Source organism: Augochlora pura, chromosome 8, assembly GCF_028453695.1.
Source record: "Augochlora pura isolate Apur16 chromosome 8, APUR_v2.2.1, whole genome shotgun sequence".
Classification (NCBI taxonomy): Eukaryota; Metazoa; Arthropoda; class Insecta; order Hymenoptera; family Halictidae; genus Augochlora; species Augochlora pura.
The window spans coordinates 348,888-364,225 of record NC_135779.1 but is presented as its reverse complement, the minus strand read 5'-3'; the positions used below and the strand labels follow the sequence as shown (position 1 = coordinate 364,225).

The window sequence follows — 15,338 nt, the reverse complement described above, 5'->3', positions numbered from 1 at the left end:
AACTCGAGAGTATAAATATTTCATTTGGTTTCCAAGGCTGTCGCAGCCGCCGTTCGGTCCGCTCGAACGAGAAAGTATATTTGGAACGCGTCGGCTCGCGTTTTATCCGTATGCTTGGCATTTTCTCCGGCGAGCTCCGAGTGATCCAGCCGATTCTGTTCGCAGGTGGCAAAGAGGACGAGCCGAAGAGCTCGTCGTCGAGCACGTTGAGCTCGGCGCAGAGCAAGAAACAGCGGAAGGCGCGGACGGCCTTCACGGACACTCAGCTCCAGACCCTGGAGAAGAGCTTCGAGCGACAAAAGTATCTGAGCGTGCAGGACAGGATGGAGTTGGCTGTGAAACTGAACCTGACAGACACCCAAGTCAAGACGTGGTATCAGAACAGAAGGTAGGATCGCAGGACCGGACATTTGTCGGGCTCTTGACGAATCGCTCGCCTCTTTCTTCCCGCGAGGACAATGGCTGGCTAATCCGGCCGAATAATAAACGACCGCTCGCGCCGTTATCTCGTTATCTCGTTACGTCGCGAGCGAGACGTCGTCGGCTTCGAATTCTTTGCGCCGGTTTTATCGCCGTCTCGATCCCAGACGTTCGTAAACATCGAAAGAACGATCGACCAAATTTTCTCCGGTCGCGGCGGAACGGCGGCCGCGATAAAGCAAGGCCGATCGGCTCGTGGTCCGGTCGGCTCGATGATACGATTCCGAATTAGAAACGCGCGGACGCGTACGGTTACCGTACCCGTTCATTATCGAAGCGGTCTCGCAATCGACGGTCCAATCGTTAGTCTCTAATGGCACGGTTTCAGCCTTCCGGCGACGCCGACGCCGGACGCCGGACGCCGGACGCGGTTCGTTGGGGTCCTCGTTAACGATTCTCTGCCTTTGAGCCCGGCCCGAGCCGCTTGTCCAAACTAAACGGGCCAAAAGTCGCGGAGTCACGTGTTGCGGGTGTTCCGAAGCTAATCGCCGCCGAAAAGCTCCACCCCGAGGCTATCTCGGCGAATCCGTTCCGCCGAAGAAGACCTTCCCGCGAAAGAGAAACTTTCCCTGGAAACTCGCTACCTCCTGGCAGCACACGCAAACTGCTCAACCCTTAAAGCCCGGAGAAAATAATAATGTCGCTTCTGTTCGGGCTGCTTGAATATTCTTTTGAAATTTATATTTTCCATAAGACTGCGGCATACTTTGAGCGTCCTCCGTGACTCGGAGTCAAGGGGTTCGAGGCATTTCAATGTCTGCGGATTAAAATGCAAGCCACCCGATGTAATTGAATCGCGGTTTCGTTAGAAATTCTCTGGACTGCCAGGGCTCGGCTGCTTCCGGGCAAAGAAAAGTATACGTCGATGTAGCAAAACGGACTTAGGTGCTGGCAATTCTTGTAGCGTTCTCGTCAGATTTGAAATATCGGCGAGCAACTAGCGCGATGATCGGCGAAAGAGACCGTCGTCGGCCGAGGCGCCGTCGAATGACTCGTAGAAACGGTAGACCTTAAAACTTTGGCCACAAAGGATGCCGCTGGCCTGCCGTCCTGTAATCGACTGCGCAGCTTCGTCTAATCTTCGTTAAAGAAATCGACTCGTTAACTTTAATATTATATTATAGAAAACCGTGCAAAGCCCTGAACAGTAGGAAGCTTTTTTGGGGAGAGGTAGCACCTTGCGTTCTCTGTAGCATTTTTCACTTAGACGTGTTGGCAGAGGAGCCAGCCGCGACAATCGCCGCGGCAGCACCGTGTCCCGAGACTAATTGGCGGACGAAAGTCGCAAATGATTCGCCGATCGTAAAGTAATCCTGGCCAGTTCGCCGCGCAAAAAGTCGGCTTTTTTTCGGGGATCGTTCACGCTGCCGGCGATTACCGGCGCGACGTGGAGCGGAGCGGAGCGGTGCGGCGCGGTGCGGCCGTCCAGGAGCAAGAGGAGTAGATGACTGTCGAGATGCTGCCGGGAACCGTTGGCCGGAGCCCGGTGATCCTTGCGTTTAACCACGTAAACAGCGCCTTTGTTGGCCGCCGCGATTTCCATTTACGGATTCGATACGCGCCGTCACGGAAGAACTCTCCTAACACACTCTCGGCCCGGCGAGCCGCGGCCCGATGAGCCCGGCATCCCCCGATTGACATGCACAAAGTAACCAAAGGTGTCGAGCTGGCCACGATCGATCAGCTTCTTCGCCGGTTTCTTATCACGGAGCCCCGGAGAGCTCGTCAAGTCGGAGGAGCCCGTTTACAAAGTCTGGCCCGTTTTCATTTACCGGGGGCGTGCGTCGACCGTGATTCGGACGTTTCTTTGTATCGGGACCGGGCTGTTCTCGCTTTTTTTGCTACGTTAACCATGCCTTCTAGAACCTGGGTCCAGATCGACTCTGAGACACTCCATCAAAATTTTCATCTCTCAGGATCTATGTATATATTATATCACATTCGATATAGAAATGATCGAGATAGAGCGAAGAAATGGAGATAATAGTAGACGTTCGGTGAATTTCTTCGATAATCATTGCTAGCCAAAGTCTCATTGGAAAAGAAATTATTCAGCCACTTTCAGCCGCTTCAAGGTTGGTCAAAGCCGGCGATCGGTTACGGAAACATTCTTCCGCAAATGAAATCTCAATCCAAAGGTTTCGAATGAAAAAAATCGTAAAGTAGCCTGGCCAATTGCCGAGGATAAAAAAAGATTGCCAAATGATTCTAAAGAAATTCGAGAAGAATGGCCAAGCCGGCAATGTGTTAAAGGGTTAATTGGACTCGGGCGAGAAGCAAAGGTATACGCGTGCCATGATTATCGCCGGTTCGGCGGAACGAGAGCGGGGAGGCTGCGCGGCGGTGGCTAAGAGGCCACAAAAACTGGGGAAAATTAGTGACGCTTCCGTCGGTCGGCTTCTTAAGTGCCCGCTTAAACTTTTGTTGCTCGGCCGCGCCGTGCCGCGCCGTGCCGCGGCTGCAACCGCGTTGCGACCGCGCTCTGCAACCGCGCCGTGACTCGGCGCCTTTTCGCGGAGGCGCCTTGGCCACACCTCGGGCGCCACGGCGACGGATTTCGCGTCCCTTTTTCCCTCTCGGCTCCCAACGCCGCGAACCGCCGCGAACCGCGCCGCCCACGAGACGGAAAAAGGCGTTTTCAGCTTCGAGGCCGTTAAACCCGACGCGTGTCGTTAATTTCTCGTAGAGTTTCCCGCGAGTTTCCACCGCTCTCTGCGGCGAAACTCGCAAATCGCTGAAATTCGACTCTCGAAACGGTCGCGGTGAAATCGAATTTATCCGCTTCGCTGTTCGGCTCTTTTGTTCTTCTAATCGCTTCTAAACTATGGCACAGAAAAATTCCGTACGAAAATTTGAACGAAGCTTTGATCACGACGAGCATTGTCGGGAACGCGATTTGGGCCTCGAAGGCGAAAAGGGCCCTCTTCCGATACCGATCGGGCCGGATCGATCGGCGAGAGGGACGCAGGAAAGGTCAACGAGCAATTAAGCGGGTAATAGAAGCCCCGCTGATTGGCAAATCACTCGGGTAACGAGATCCGTGTAAACAAAGAACACGAGTGGAGAAAACCGATGCAAACGCGGACAGGTAATGACTGGCCGGCTCGAGCCGCGACTGGACGAGTGGAGTCGAGGCGAGGCGAGGCGAGGCGAGGCGGCGATTTAAACGATCCATCGAGGCTCGGCCGAGACGCGTGGCGAGAGAGCGGCTTATGCTGATTTTCACCGGGGAACGCGTTTCCCGTGGATCGATCGAACCCGGCCAACGCTAAATTACCCGCTCTCGGAGCCGCGATAAGCGATACGCTCGCCGGTTTTTCTGCCGAGAACGCGCGGACGACTCGGTTATTTAGAAGTCATTAGGACTCGTTCGCGCTACTCGCCAGTTCCGTCCCTACTTATCGGCTAATTACGGACACGGCCGCGACGGCCGCGACGACCGTGAGTCGGCGCGGTGGCGATCGCTTAACGCGCGCCGAGAGCCCCGGCGCTTTCGATCATTTAGCTTTTTCGCGCCCCGGAAGCCGAACTAGGGGAGCGGAGCAGGTTACCGCGGCCTAGCCGAGCGCTTCTCTTCCATATCGAGCATGAGTCTCTCTACATTTTTCGAATAAGACGCATTCGATCAACCCCATTTATTTGTTAAATTTGAATCGTTGAGAAATTAATTTGAATCGCGTTTAAATGCCAATGAATCTGCGTTTAGCGGCGAAAACTCGCCAAGGCTCGATGGAACTCTGTTGCGAACTAAGACCCGCTCGTTTATGTAATTCCTGCAAGGATTTATCGGCCATCGGACACGCGCGGATCTCCGCGTAGCAGCTGGATTAGCGCGATCGCGCCGGATTTATCGTCGGGGAAACCGTAGCACTGCAATTAGCGGGAATCCCGGCCTTAACCCCGCCGTCGATCTCGTCCCTTGCGGTTAATGAAATTTGGACGACTGCGTAAGCAGCGACGATATGCTGCTGCGGACTGGGATCGGGGAGCGGTGGGTGTTCCAGGGTCAACGCGGAGAATCATCGCTCTTTCCCATAAATACCGCGGCGTGTTCCGGCAGTCGAACGTTATTCACCGTCGCGAATGCAAATTGCAAACGGGTTAAACGTCGGCCGGGCAGATGCGCGGTTGCATCGGCCGCGCCGCAGAAAATCCGCGATCCGGCGCACGTTCGAAGCTTAAGCAGCTTTGTAACCCAACCTGGAGCCGTTCGTTTCGAAGTCGCGAGAACAGCGCGCCGCGTTTAGCGTTCCCCGAGGGGAATATCGAGTTCGTCGCGAGTCGGATCGCTCGAGTCATTGCCGGCGATCGAAGACTCGCGGCGTCCAGGGGGATGGAGGATGACGAAGTTCCTGATCGGGAAAGGGATCGGGATCGGGATCGGGGCCGATCCGAGGAAGAAAAGGGGGAGCGGCTCTCGGTAGCGATTTCAAAAAACGTAAGTCGAGCTGGAAAGCACCATCGAGCTACCGCATAATACTCTAGAATTACGAGTCACGTCCCGGGGGCAGGATTCGCTCGCACGCACACTCGCAAGCTGAGTCCTGGTCCGAAGCCTGCCCTCGGCGAGCCTCGCTCGAAACCCTTATGGGACGAGGATGCTGTCTCGGCTCGGTAGCCAACGCGCGTCATACCGCCTTGCCTTTGCGATCGCCGCCGAACCTGCCAGGCCGAGGACCTTTCGGCGAGCATTCCTTTAAAAATTAATCGACCGGCAGCTCCCTGCAGATCGTAATTCCAATTCTGCTCGGTGCTTCGTTAAACTATGCGTTCGATTCGGAAAAGAGAAACGCTTCGATAGCCTTCGAAGAAAAGAGAAATTACATACCTGTTCGGTGGTGATGGAGGAACGAGAATGCGAGCGCAGATTTTTGCCGGCTCGGAAATCGAAGGCGACCGAAATCGTTGGCAAAATGGTCGCGCATTTACGTATCGAGGAGCTCCGATTGTCAGCAAAGTTGCCGGTCACACCGATACGTTGTATCGATTACCGATTCGCTTCTGACTGCGCGAAGAAGAAAATATATTGAGTTTCATTTAAACGGAAACATGATACAGAGGAAAGATCATCGGCGACGACGCGGACACCGGGATCCTTCGCACGGTTTCGAGCTCGTTATAGGCCATCAACTCGCGGCGCGACTCCGAGCTGTAACGTTTTACTACACAGCGATCTAGAAACGACGAAGCTCGTACACCGAACAAGAAACAGCGGCGTTACCACCCGGCTAACGGGTTTCGGAATGGAGATGCCATCGCGATAATCCACGGAAAGATTAAGAGATCCTCCGCGAGTCAATGCATACTTGGTCGACCTCGCGTTGGGCATCGGTTAACGTTCGAACTTTTTTCTAAGGCCGCCGATCGATCGCCATAGGAAACTGATCAATTATGTGGAACCAGTCTTCCGTTTTCCACCCGGGAAACAGTTATCGAAAAGATATCCTTCCTCAACCAGACCCTTTTGCAATTGCAAAGACTGTTGCCATCGGAGACCGAGATTATGTATCAAAGACACAAATGGTGGCACAAACGAACGATTTGTTCCGATCTTTAGTTGCGTAACTTTACCACGCATTGCCATCTAGATTTACGTCACCGTTGTAAGGCGTAGCGAGAAATGTTGCAGATTAGATTAAATGGACGCGCGAAGGTCACTCGATATCTTCGCGGGGATCTGAAAGAGTTTTCGCTCCGCGTAATAATAACGATTGTACCTCGTACAATCGAACGATATGCTCGCAAGTTCTCGCATAGAGCAATAATCCGTGCACAGCCTACGGAGCTGGAACGGAATAATCGGCGATCCAGCGGCAAACTAATTTGCATTTTGACGAAATGCCGGTGAAACGAAACGCCGGCTGAAAATTCCGCCTCGCGTTCGACGAGGAAGAAACGCGCCGAAGGATTTCGGCTCGCGGTAGACTCTCAGCCTACCCGTTCCCTCAATTACGCGCGGCTAATTGCAGAAGATATTCGGTCGGGTCGCGCGGAGAAAGCAGCGAACTCGTAAATATAGCAATTACAGCTCGCGTTGTATCGAAGCACGGCCGGTAATGGCGCGGCGGCGGCGGCGGTCGCGGAAAGCAGCGATCTGTTAATTAGAGACGCGCGCTCTCGCGAGGCAAAAACATTTCCATTGAAACAGTAAATTAGGTGCAAATTCTACCGCGAAACCGGGGAAAGAAACCGAGGGAGAAATGCAGAGAAGAAGCCGCGTTTTTCTCGGCATTTCCAACGCGGTTTTTACGGCTCGCGCGGCGGCGATGGCAACGCGGCCAGCAACGGCGGCGCCGTAACACCGTGGCGACATCGGCTAACGCGTCGTGATACATCGCGATCGTGAGAATCCGGGGCCCCGTTGTTTCTTGAGGCTTCGTCGACACCAGCCGGAAGAACGCGCGAGCTTCCCACGCCTCTACTAAACCGCTTTATAACGGATCGTCTTGATTTCTCGGCTAGTCAAACGCGCTCGTTTCGACGCGATCTTTTCCTCTCCTCCGGCTCCCCCGCGCCTCTCCCGCTCCCTCCGGTGTTCCCTCCGATTCCGCCGGAGCCCCGCTCCCTCCGGTTTCCCCGAGCGGCGTGATTCGAGAAAAATTCGTGTCACGAAACCCCGCTCGCCGCGGTGATCTCGTGTACGATTTCAAGTACACGCCGTCGCGGAATTTCACGAAATAGCTAGAAAAACGAGGCTAATCGGCCGGCCGCCGATAACGGGAGCTGCGGGTGGGGGCCAAGGGGCGGGGGTGCCCGGCATAACGATCTATTTGCATGCGCATTTGTCGGCCTATATCTGCCCTATAATATTCCGCTTCGGTTTTCTCGTCTAAAAATAGTGGCGCTCGCCGAGCGATTTCGCCGCGGCGAAAGCCGGCTCGAATCGCCATTTTCTCGGCTCGTTACCCGTCGCCGTCGCCGCCGCCACCGCCCTTCCGAGCCGCCGTTTTCTCGAATTTGTTTATCTTTCGACGAAACGAGCCCGAAATTGCCCCGGTATGCAAATCTCGGTGCCGAGCAACGCTGCCCTGCCACATTTTCCATCGCTTCTTTCCGATAAACTTTCTACCACGTCGACCGCTCACCTTTCCACGGTCTTTCTTTTTCCGTTTCCTCCGCGCAACACCGTTTCGTTTCGCACTTCGCCGGACCCGTTTTCTTCACTTTTTCTGTCCGTTTTTTTGTCGCGTCGGTGCGTGCGCGTTCGAGCCGCACAGACGACGGATCCCATGCACTTCTAACGGAAATGGTTAAACAAAAGAGGACACCGTCGCGTTATTTTCCACCATATTTAACACCAACCCGATTCGCATTCGGATGATTCGAGACAGAAACAGATAGCTATATGCAATCGATGCACAAAATATTTATATAGTCTGGTCGGAAGACATTTTCGCTCTAGCCGAGTATTAGCACCGTCTTCGGTTTTGCCTTTGAAAACTTGTCCCGTTTAGGCGCGGTAATAGGCAGGCGCAAGAGAGGGAAAGAGAAGGAGAATTGATACAGCCAGTCGGTGCCCCTGTCTCTGCGTCGGACAGACGGACGGACAGGCAGCGAGGCAGGCAGGCAGGCAGGCAGGCAGGCAGAGACCGAACCCGGAGGAACATGTGTCCCCGTAGTCAGTGAAGCAAGTAATAATTGAAAAATATGTCGCCCTATTCGGCCGACTCCTTTCTCTGTCTGTCGCGGCATTATTATCGCAACCGAGCCGGCAGCTTGGGTGCATTAGTGTCGCGCGGCCTCGCAACCGCAAAACCACCGACCAGTCCCAACCACCATTATAAATGCATTAACTCTCCCCATCGGTGCCTCTGCCCTCCCCCTTTCTACCGCGCATCGGTCGCGTAATTTTTTTATCCTTCGTTGATTTAAGTAAACTCTCTGTCCGTAAACTCCCGGTCCCTTTTCCCTCCTTGCTTTTCCCTCCTTTCCCTCCCTTTTCGCAAAGCGTTCCATCGAACCGAGATCTCTGATCGACCGTTGCCTCCGCTCTGCCACAGTTTGGCTTTTGTCGCCGCGATCTGATAATCCAGACTACGGATTTTTATTTTTATGCGAAATAGAAAGAAGAAAGGGGAAACGTATCGACCTTTGCATCCTTTCTCGGCATCGACTCGGATAACGTTCTTTCGGGCAAACGTCCTTAGCCTCGCGACACGCTAAAAACTCTGGCCACCGCGCGAAGGGACACGGATCGTTGACTCTTTCCCATAGTGGCCGGAACAACAGCCCCTTTCCAGCGTCTCGAAAAGTCGACGATCATTAAGCCCCGATGGAAGCGATCGTTACACTTTCTTAACACTTCTCTACCCTTCTTTCACCCTTCGGCGTTGTTCAAGATCCGAGGCAGCACCCGGCGAACCTCTCGAGAACGATAAATCAATGACTCCTCGTTCTTTCCGCCGCCACTTCCGACCCTCTATCCAGCTCTCTCTCTCTCTCTCCCTCTCTCTTTCTCTCTGTCCCTCTCCGGTTATTCAATCCCGATACAAAGAGCCGGCACGGCAATTAAGGGTGTTTTAGAGTGGCTGCACTCGAAAATGACCGGGCCAACCCCTGGCGAACGGTGGGGGTATTAAAAAACATTACTCATCACATAATCGCACGAGTGGTTTTCATTGCGACTGGTCCTCTCTCTCTCTCTCTCTCTCGCCTCGCTCGTTCTTTTTCTCTCTGTTTCCCCTTTACTCGAGTCTCTGTACGCACGTCGACTATCGGTCTCTCCTCTTCTCCGACGCGGTGCCAGCAGAAAAATGAGAAATGATCGTGGCTGGATTCACAGGGGCCCTGTTTAAAATTCATGAACGATTTTACTGCTAACCCCCTGCCCCCAGCCTCCTCTTTCAACTGTACCAGCGTCACAAAAGCGTGGAGAGCCAGGGGGCATATCGCGAGAGAGTGGCCCACATTTTTCGACGATGCGCACCGTTGCGGAGGAACAGGGACAACGGTGGGGCCGTGCGGGGCGCGACGGGACGGGACGGGGAACGCCGGGGAGGATGCACCCCACGAAATATATTAATTGTCGAATTTTCCGTGCGAGCTGCATATCCGTTAGAGCCGCTTTGTCCCTTGCCAGCCGCGGATCTCCTGATTATTAATTACCTGACAGCGAACTTGGTCCCCCCGGCCCTCGCCGAGCCCCCCTCGCCACCGATTTCTCGTCCAGCGAGCCGTGAAATTCGCAGCCTCGTTTCGAAGGTATAGCTCCGCGATATTTTTTATTCCGCGTTTTTAATTTCCCAGTGCGCCGCGCCGCGCCACGCCGCGCCGCGCCGCGTTTTCATGGAAAAGCGTAACGAATGGGGGTGGACGGCGGCTCGTCGTTAATTATCGTCTCGAATTCCGCAGCGGGCGGATCGCCGGCGGCCTTTAATCGGGAGACCGCGACCGGACGAACGCCGCCAACTGATTTATCGCGGCGGTTCGGGGATAATCGCGACGTTTGACCGTCGGTGACCGTCGACGGAGGCCGACGAACCGGACTCCCCCGCACCGGAATATCGTCGACGGCCGAACCACCGCCGTCACCGGATTTTCTAATTACCGCGCCGTTAATTAGCCGACGCGACCGATCGATACGCCGATTATCGGACCGTGAGAGCGCGGTAAACGGAGATCGATTACCCGTATAACCGTCGTTCATCGCGGCTACCATCGATATTATTTTTCCATCGATCCGACGCTCGTTTGAAAACGCGGTCACGCAACTTCCGCGATTTATTTTTATACACATTACGATACGGGTTTTAAAAAAAAAAAAAAAAAATATCACCGCTTCCAAGAGCGCGCTTCTCAAGACGCATGCAAGGGGGGTGGAAGTTTCATAAAAATTGCTTTTCGCAAAGGGAAATTCTGTCGCAAACTTTGCAGAACATTCCCGGAACAGCGCGTGCAGGAAACGGTCGCGATTCGAGAATTAATCAGCGAGTTTAAAGAGACTCTTCCTGGATGCGGGGGAATCGTAATTTGCCCGGAACTCGGCGTTTTCCGCGAGTTTGTTGCAGAAATGCGATCTCGTCGCGGCAGAATAAGTCGGCGTTACGTTTACGGTAATAACAAACGAGCGATGCGCCCTGTAACTCGAGCGAGATCGCTAAATGACCAGGTGTCGCTCGACGCGAGCCTGCAATTCTCCTTCACGGCTCTTTAATAATTACGCGCCGTGCTACGAGTTGCGTAATTCAACCAATTGAAATACCATTATCATCCGACGAGCGCCTCTTTCTTTGTCCTCCGCGTGTAATCTGCACGGCTACAATGGTCCTCGGGTTTATTTCCCCTCGGCGACGAACGCGCGCTTCGAATACCTAGACGAAAGTCGAACATGCTAATCGCGCAACCATGCAAATATCTCTCTACGCGCGCTGTTCTCCATCCGTTCTTGATTTCCAAGTACAGCCGAGAAGTCAAAGTTTAATGATCGTATTGCACCGACAAGACCGCGAATAGGCGCGCTAGCAGCCCGAAAAGACAAAGGGCAGAGATTTCGCTCGGAAACTATTTCTCACACCCCACGTCGACCCCTAAACGCGTTCCGCGTCGTATTCTCGGCTGCATTCCGGGGTTCTTGCTCGACACGACGAAATCGTTGATTGTTTTTTTCCCCGGACGATCAATTTCCCTTCGCCGCAAGGGCTGGCCGTGAGTAAGGACGTCGCGGTCGGAGATCGGAGCGCCGAGGGATCGATACGGCCGACGATATATCTTTGCGGCGCGGCGTCTAAGGGCGCCCTCGCCTTCGCGTTCGCCTTCGCGGCCGCAGGTGCGGCGTAGGAAGCGGCGCGCGTGGCATGATACGCGATGATTAGGCAGGGAAACTCCACGGGCTATTTGTTAGTATAATAAGCCGTCCGACAGTGTGGCCAACGTAACCACTCGCCGGCACGCCACTCCGTTTTAACGTAATTGTCCCAGATCGAGATTTACATACGTAGGTGAACGGAGATCGGACGGCGATGGGGGCGGCCGGGGTGGATTCTGGGAAATTGCGGGGAGCCATGAACGGCTCTTCGGTTGACCCTGAATGTTCCGCGGAATGTTGCCCGGAATCAGCCCTCGATAATCGCGAGAACCTCGCGAACGAACTTTAATTCTTGCTTGGTTACCGCCCGGTTCCTTCGCGTTATTTAGAAGCCAGTCGAACCGACGCGCTCTGAAATTTCCTACAGACGACTTTCGGATCAATTTTAGCCAGAATCGTTCAAGGTTTTCTTATCTATTGGGATCGAGTTTTTCCTAAATTCCAAAGTAGTAACGCTCCACGCGTATATCCGATAAAAGAGACGGAAGTGTAGGCGTCCGAGTGGATGAGAGGAAGCGACTGACGGCTCGGTTCCGCTTGTTTTCCAGGACAAAGTGGAAGCGGCAGACGCTGGTGGGCATCGAGATCATGGCGGAGAACAACTTTGCGGTGGCCGCGTTCCAGCAGCTGTACGGCAGCGTGCCGGCAGCGGTGCCGGCGCACCCGGCGGGTCGGTACTGGCCGTACCCGAGCGCACACGCGCTGCCGACGAACGGGCTCTTCTACCAGCAGGCCTCCGCGGCGGTCACCCTGCAGAAGCCGCTGCCCTACCGACTCTACCCGCCGACGATGATCCTGGCCCCGGGGCCCAGCAACCCCCTCGGCTCGCTGACGGCCAGCTCGAGCCTGTCGAACCTGAGCAACTACTACAGAGACAGCCCGGAGATGGCGGACGGGAGGGAGAGGGAGCCGATGGAGCGGTCCAGGCAGCGCGACAGAAGCAAAAGTCCGGCGGTGAGGGAGAGGTCTCCTCTGCGGAAGGACGAGAGACTGTACGCGCCGTCCATGGTGCAGGCGGGCTCCAGCAACACTCTGGGCACCCTGACCACCAGCTCCAGCCTGTCGAACCTGAGCAACTACTACAGAGACAGCCCGGAGGTGGCGGACGCCAGGGAGAGGGAGACCAGAGCTACCAGACAGCGCGACAGGAGCAAGAGCCCGAGCTGTCGGTCCCCGATGCGCAAGGACGACCGGCTCTACCCGACGGCGATGCTCCAGCCGGGACCCAGCAACACCATCGGCTCGCTGACGTCGAACCTGACCAACTACTACAGGGACAGTCCGGACATGATGGACGGGAGGGACAGGGAGACCCGGGCCAGGCAGAGGGACAGGAGCAACAGCCGCGACGGCTCGCCGATCAAGAGGGAGGACAGCCCTCGGAGCATAAGGGCGGACAGCGACGAGGAGAGCATACACGACATCTAGGTCCAGTCCTGCTCGCGAGCCCCGACGACGCGCTCGCCGTCGCCGCCACCGCCGCCGCCGTCGCCGTCGCAGCAGCATCGGGACCGAGCTGCTCGAGGAGGGGACGACGAGCCGCCGCGCGGCCAAGGCCGTCCAAGGGGGAACGGGAGAACGCTCGATTTCGTCAGCTGGAACGCCGGAAGTGACATGGCGCGGGACATCCGGGATCTCGTAGATAATGAGAGCGTGGAGGAAGCGTGGTGCGGTTAACCAAAGTTTGCGACTCGGCCGTTCGGCGAATGGGACAACACGCCGGGAGACGGCATCGATTGCCGCGCTGATGTGATCGCGATAATCGACGGACCTTCGCGGACAACGAGAGTGCGGACGATTCGAGGCGGGAGGTCTTTAACCCCCTTCTTACCATGGACGAGATACCTCGCCGGAACTGTGTCGGTTGCGCCGCGTCCACGCACCGGTCATGCCGCGGATGCGCTGCAATTTTCGTTTCGCGAGATTGCGGAACAAACAAATTGTTTAGTCTGAACATTTCCGTTATCGGGCTGGAGAAATTCGACGACGACGATGGACAAATGATGTGCTATATTTTTGTAGACTAAGTTGTTCGTTCTTGAAACGTAGAAATTGCGTTGAGAGGTATCTCGTTGGCATCGCCGCGAAATATCTCGTCAACGGCGTCGTCCAGGCGACGAGGCGACTCGTCCACGGTAACGAAGCGGTTAAAATGCAGCTGCTTTGCACGGTGTAAAGTAAGAATGGTTCGCCAGGCTGTAGAAAAGCGGACGCAAACCATAGGTTAGGTGAGCCGGCTAGACTCGTGCACGGTTACGGTCGCGGCAGGAAGCGAGCCAATCGCGTACGAACGCGAATCTACAATTAATAAGACATTAGGGGGACCCGGTCGCCCGCTCGCGCGCTCGTGCGCTCGTGCGCTCGTGCGCTCGCCCGTGCACCCGCCGCCTGCGGGGGAAGAAATCTGAAATGACACGAAATTACGCGCGGCCGGCAAAAACACGGAACGGGAACGGGGCCCTACGTTTCGATCCCTCCGGAGGGCCCTATTCAAAATAGCTGAGGCCGATCCGCTCGGCCCTCGGCTCGGGGAACGAGTCGACCAGTTAAGGGAGCTCTCTGGTCTCCAGACGTTAAAGCCACGAATTTGTCAGGCTCTCTTCGTTTGGTATTGTTCGAAGAGGAATCAGCGGACGTTGTCCAAACTACACGATTGCGGTTTCCAGGCGTGTTTCGCGTACACCTTACACCTGTCTCCGACTCCAAACCAACGTACTTCGTTTCTCACGATTTCGTGACATTTCACGAGCGTTGGAAAAGCAATTAAACCCGTGTAAGCGACGTTGTTTCAAAAGACATTTTCGAAGATACTTGTCGCAGAGATTGTCACCAGGCCACCGCCGACTCGCGAGGATTAAATAAGTTGCTTCGATCGCACCTCGGTTCGATACTCCGCGAATTTTGCGATAGTATTTCGGGAATGTGCGAAGCCGATGCGCATAGTCGCCGAGACCAGGAGCCTCCCCTAATCCAGGCACGCCCCTTTGTAAATACGCGCGGCGACGTACCGATTATCGCGTCGGACTATTGAGACGTGTAAATAGCTGCGAGCGGAGGATAAGTTATGTGCGCGCGGTTGTAGTCTCAGCCGCGGTAACGAGATATTTCGAAGTATTTTTCAGATTCCAGTATACGTAGAAGATCGCGGAACCGCGTGTCCGAACAGTCGCGGCTGGTTTTTCCTCGCGCGAATTTCAAACTTCGAAAGCCGCTTCCGGCGAGAGAGGCTCCGCTGTACGGACACGGTGGTCCGCGTTCGGCGATGAAATACCAGTATTATGAATGTATAAATCTTAGGCTGTAACGAGGAAATCGTGCGAGAGAGAGAGAGAGAGAGAGAGAGAGAGAGAGAGAGAGGGAGAGAGAGAGAGAGGATGAAACCATTAGCCAGGAACGACGGCGGTCGTTGCAAAATGTTGGCGCGATGTAACGCGCGGCTCGACGCTAAGTAAATGCAGCAACAAGTACATAATAGTATAAATCATGCTTTGTAAAATAATGTCTGTATAGCGAGAATTATTATATGGAAAATATATTATACGAAATTTAAAGCATCCCTCGTTTTTTATCCTCTTACACTGGCTCCATTTCGATCCGCAAAGACAAATTAGATCTACTATTTATGAATCTTTATTTCCTATTTTTATCATCTGTTACGACCGAACAATTAAATTACTTTTCTTTTATATCTTTTTATAGTTTACTCGAATCGACGATTATTTTACGAATTCGTAAAATAATAGCGAACTCGAACAATTTGTAAGCGGCACGTTACACTGTACAGGTCTGAGCATCACTCAGCAGCACTCGCGGTGGAGGATTAATCGGCGGTGCAGCCCATCCCGTTTTCCTCTTTTCCTTCTCGCCATAATAAGTTCGTTAGCGATAATAGAGACGATGCGATCGCCGGATAAGCGCCGTCTGCGAGGGGGAAGCATTCTGACCGGGTTATCCGTGCTCGATACACCGCTCGCTCCAAGGAAGATTTACCGAATTCCATTAAGCCGGCCATTATACTATCCGCGGGCGTAAAACTTAATTGAATATACCAGGA

The 15,338-nt window shown here is 54.4% G+C and overlaps 1 protein-coding gene across 1 annotated transcript in view; it reads left to right on the top strand.

Moving 5' to 3' along the window:
* The window catches only part of LOC144474301 (uncharacterized), a 31,210-nt gene extending 16,498 nt beyond the window's left edge, over positions 1 to 14,712 (top strand). Inside the window, exons 2-3 of the mRNA XM_078189023.1 lie at positions 166 to 388; positions 11,833 to 14,712. Of these exons, the coding sequence (XP_078045149.1) occupies positions 166 to 388; positions 11,833 to 12,712 (1,103 nt within the window). The 3' untranslated portion in view covers positions 12,713 to 14,712. The remainder of the gene's footprint in view (positions 1 to 165; positions 389 to 11,832) is intronic.
* The last annotated feature ends 626 nt before the right edge of the window (positions 14,713 to 15,338 follow it).